At 38.6% G+C, this 4,880-nt stretch overlaps 1 protein-coding gene across 1 annotated transcript in view; it reads left to right on the top strand.

The window, feature by feature from the left end:
- Positions 1-4,743, top strand: part of LOC116003746 — a 12,264-nt gene extending 7,521 nt beyond the window's left edge. Inside the window, exons 7-9 of the mRNA XM_031243666.1 lie at positions 3,076-3,128; positions 3,226-3,301; positions 3,401-4,743. Coding sequence (XP_031099526.1) covers positions 3,076-3,128; positions 3,226-3,301; positions 3,401-4,340 — 1,069 coding nt within the window. The 3' untranslated portion in view covers positions 4,341-4,743. The remainder of the gene's footprint in view (positions 1-3,075; positions 3,129-3,225; positions 3,302-3,400) is intronic.
- The last annotated feature ends 137 nt before the right edge of the window (positions 4,744-4,880 follow it).

Raw genomic sequence — 4,880 nt, 5'->3', positions numbered from 1 at the left:
TTTTTTTTTTTTTTTTTTTTTTTTTTTTTTTTTTTTTTTTGAGTCCTTCTTTCTATATATGTATATATATACACAGAGAGGCATAGAAAAATCAGACTAGATATGTACAGGGAAAATATAGAATATACAGCTTTCAACCTCTAAACTGGGATCGGAGGTAAAAGTCAGTGCTTGGGCTAGGTTTAGGGAGTAGAGGCGACACCACGACAAGAAGTCCGGTCGCCATCGGAGGGCTCACGCGCCACCACTTCCGAACTGCTCCGCCGTCACGCGCCGGCGTGTGCGGTTGTTTCCGGCGAGTTCGCCGGCCGTTTTGTTCTAGGCGAGGCGAGCAGATTAGGCGGTCGTTGTCGACCGCCCAGACGCCTAGGCGACGCCTTGATAACCTTGCATTGTACTCCTCCAGAGTTTCTTGCGGCATTTGGGGACCTTCAATTCTTCATAAACTAAATTTTAAATCTGATTTTATCCAAGAAAATCTATAATGCAAGGAGTTTTTGTGATATGTTTGAATAGGAGATGTAACTATGAAGAGGGTACAGAGTGCATGATTGAACACTTCTCTTGAGTAATAGGTAAATCTAAATCAGGATCATATTCTTTTACTTCCTCTATACCTGCCGCAGACAAAAGCCTACCTCATGTTGCACTTTTCAAGATCAATTGGGCTTGAGAAAGTTTCTTGATTCTGCTGGCTCTGCTCAGGCTACTGAGATATTTTCCTCCTTGTGTAAACATTTATTGCTTCATCAGGAAGATGGAGATGTTTGGATTAGACTAGGGAATATGGGGCTTACTTCAATATATGAATTCATTGAATTTGATGATTCTTAGGAATTAGTTCAGGTAGATTAGAGGGAGAAGAGTGAGGTGAACATAACTCAAAAAGAGCTGACCAGTCCCAATTTTCCTTAAATTGCAAAATTGGGTAAGGATGTTTTATCTTCAAAAAATGCAACATCAATGGTGTGATAGAATTTGCGCATGCTAGAAGAAAAGCATTTGTAGCCTTTTTTATTAGCCGAGTACCCAATGAAAATACATTTAAGGACATGTGTCAAGTTTGCCAAGGTTTTGAGGGTGGACATGAATAAATGCAGTGCAACCACCAAAGAGTTTGAGAAGAACATGGGATGCTAATCGAGAGGTTGGATAAAGGCTATGGGAAATTTGCAGGGATGACTTGAATTTGAGAAACCGGGAAGGTTTCTATTAATGACATGTGGTTGTGAGGATAGCTTCGCCTCAAGATTTCTTAGGGACATTGGTTTGAAAGAGTAAGAATTGGGCAATTTTGAGTAAGTAATAGTTTTATGTGTTTAGCCACACTATTTTGAGGAGGGTGATTGAGATACATGAAGAACAAGGTTAACCGAACCATGCATTGACCATCCCCAACATTGGTAGATGTGGAATTAGTTGAAACATTAACCTTGCTGAGAAGTAGCTAGAGTAATTCTAACTGATCCTTGGTGAAAGGAACCTGGTTATTGGGTTGAGAAAGCTTGGTGATGGCTGCATTTCCTCTCGAATCTTGGTTTCCAATTGGGGTGGTTTCTTTGGTAATTTCTAGCATGTTCTTTGAAGTGGCCTAGTTTCTTGCCGAGATCACACTAGGGACATCTTCTTTGTGACTGATTATCAGCAAGGCTAATCCCATCAAGAACTTGATTGGAATTTTGGAATTTTGAGATATTCCATGCAATACAATTGCTACAGAATCAGATGAATGCAAACAATATGTGGCTACAACAGTGTTAAAACATCTGGGGCTGAAGAAAGATCATAATTTCCTAACATGACTTGTTTACAGCTCTCTTCCCTGTGTACTTCTGAAAAAGCTTCTCGTAGACTTGGAAGTGGTTTGGTTCCTAAGATTCTGCATCTAACATCTAACCTCGTGGAGAGACTCATCATCCATCAAGAACTTGAAGATGCACTAAGTTTCAACAATCTCTTTGAGATATGCTTAGTCTTTTGAACACTTCCATTCATGTTCAAAGAGATCTAGTTGCTGCCAATGGGGGTAAGAGCAGTGAAATAGGTAGTGACAGTGTTTTCTCCTAGTCTCAAGTCTTGAAGGATGCTCTCCACATGAAAGAATTCACCTGTGTTTTTGTTGAGAATGTAAGTTTTGCAGCATCCTAAATTTCTTTGGACGTGGCATAGAGCAAAAAATCTTTTCCTATCTCAGTTGTCATTGAGCTAATCAACCAAGACATAACAGAGATTGTTTTCAGCCCTCCAACTTCTGAGTTTAGGATCACTCAGATGAGGTTGAGTGGCTGCACCATGGTGTAATCATCTCTTCTTTGTCCACTTATAAACAGCATCATTGTTTGGGACCATTCGAGATAGCTATGCCCATTGAGTTTGTGAGAACTGTGAAGTAATGGGAACAAGGCGTTTTCAGTTGCAGTCAAGTTGATAGGGGAATGATATGAGCAGGAGATGGGTTGGATGTGATAGGAACACTAAAAGATGAATCAGATGATTGAGTCCACAGAGGTTTGCTCCTTATCAGCCATAGGAATGAAGTTTGAGAAACATGAGAATTGAATGAAGAGAACTAAGGTTTACAAGCCTCTGCTCAGATACCATGTTGCTAAGATATTTGAGAGAGTTTCTGATCATATTTTCTACTACAAAAAGAGTACATATATATATACATACATGAGGATAGGGAAGCATATCCTAAATTGACTCCTATATAAAATAGAACTACCCTAGGTAATTATGATACAGAATCATAATCAACTATACAAATAATTTACCAGGGAAATCAGGCAGGATTCTAGGACATTAACTCCTAAACTACATATAATAATTATAGGACCCAACAAAAATAATAATAAAAATAAATAAAAATCCCCACACTATGTAGATGCATAATTCATTTTGCATGTATTTGTTTGTTTAGTATACCATTAAGTATTTGGGTAAATATATACTCCGTAATTTATTTTGCATAGCATTGTTTGTTTTGTCTCTACCACGAAGTTCAGTATGCGTAAAAATATAATTTTTTTTGCATTTAATTGCTTGTTTCATTTTTTTATTCTTTCACTTGTACAGCTGGATAGCAAATGGAGTGGTTGGTTCTCCTGCATTTGCTGCCTATGACCAAGGTGTGCCTAGTATAGTGTTAAGGGATTTGCCTTTTCTGAAGTTCCCATAATTGTTGTCTGATCAGGGATGGGTATGCTTCTTTTGCTTGAGTTTCAGGGTATGATGTTTTCCTTGGGAACTATCGTGGATTGGTTTCCAGGGAGCATGTGAACAAGAATATATCTTCACGCCAGTGAGTACTATTGTTTTTGGTGTTCAAACTGCATTTGCCTTCTCCACCATCTTTTTCTCTCTTGTTCATTTTTTTTGTCTTTGTGTTAAATGTATGCAGGTACTGGAATTATTCTATTAATGAGCATGGGACACAGGACATTCCTGCAATGATTGAGAAGATCCATGAAATCAAGGTTTCAGAATTGAAATCTGAGCAACCAGAATTGGAGGAAGAGACCAATAATGATCAACCTTACAAACTTTGTGCCATCTGCCATAGTTTGGGTGGAGCTGGCATCCTAATGTATGTCATAACACGAAGGATTGAAAGAAAGCCTCACAGACTGTCGAGATTGATCTTGCTGTCACCTGCTGGCTTCCATCATGATTCCAACTCTGTTTTCACGTTTATGGAGTACTTATTTCTTGTGCTAGCCCCCATTCTCAAACCTCTTATACCGGCTTTCTATATACCTACAAAGTTCTTTCGCATGATGCTGAATAAGTTGGCGCGGGATTTTCATAATTTACCCGCAGTTGGAGGTCTTGTCCAAACCCTAGTTAGTTATGTGGTTGGCGGGGACAGTTCTAACTGGGTTGGTGTTTTAGGGCTACCACACTATAATATGAATGACATGCCTGGTGTCTCATTTTCTGTTGCTCATCATCTTGCCCAGATTAAGCATTTGAAGAAGTTTGCGATGTTTGATTATGGGAGTGCAGCTGAAAACATGCGAGTATATGGCACTCCGAAGCCGTTGGATTTAGGGGAGCACTATAACCTTATTGATATTCCTGTAGATCTCGTTGCTGGTCGGAAGGACAAGGTCATCCGACCATCCATGATCAAGAAACATTATAAAGTGTTGAAAGATGAAGGTGTGGAGGTATCATATAATGAGTTCGAGTATGCACATTTGGATTTCACGTTCTCTCACCGTGAAGAACTGTTGGCTTATGTGATGTCTCGTTTAATGTTAGTGGATTCGGCACCAAAGCAGCAATCTCCTCCAAAACCCTTGAAGCTCAAAAAAAGCCAAAAGGTGTACAGCAACTGATTAATACTGCAGCAGATGCCTGGAAATCACCTCGAGTTTTTTGTTAGGGTGCTTCTGGTTGTTTGTCGTTCATCGTGTATCTGTATACCTGTACTACTACTTGTTCATGCACAAGTGGAGATCTGTTCCCCATGAATCTGTAATTTGTGTCACTACGTATGGCCTGTTAAGTTCCTTTGTATTTTTGGGTCTAGGTTTGTTTGTCAAAGTTGTAGTAGAACTGTTGTTTTTTGTTTAGGGCGAGATTTGCCAATGTGTATATATATATATATATATATTCTGTAGTCTCTTATTACTCTTTTTAGGAATCTCATCTTCGGAACCTTGTATATTTGGTTAAAATGCTTTTGAAAAGTTGAACAAGTACCTGAAACTGCAACTTGCTTTCTCAGGGTTATGAATACTTGTCTATCGATCTGAACTCACCTCATACAAGTTTTATGATCATGTATTTTGATTGATTGAACATGTACTGAGATGTCCTTTTATTAGCTTTTTTTTTTTTTTTTTTTTTTTTTTTTTTTTTTTTTTTTTTTTTTT

This window comes from Ipomoea triloba, chromosome 2 (genome assembly GCF_003576645.1).
Source record: "Ipomoea triloba cultivar NCNSP0323 chromosome 2, ASM357664v1".
NCBI classification, from domain to species: domain Eukaryota; kingdom Viridiplantae; phylum Streptophyta; class Magnoliopsida; order Solanales; family Convolvulaceae; genus Ipomoea; species Ipomoea triloba.
The sequence above is the reverse complement of the archived record's forward strand: the minus strand, read 5'-3'. Positions and strand labels throughout refer to the sequence as shown.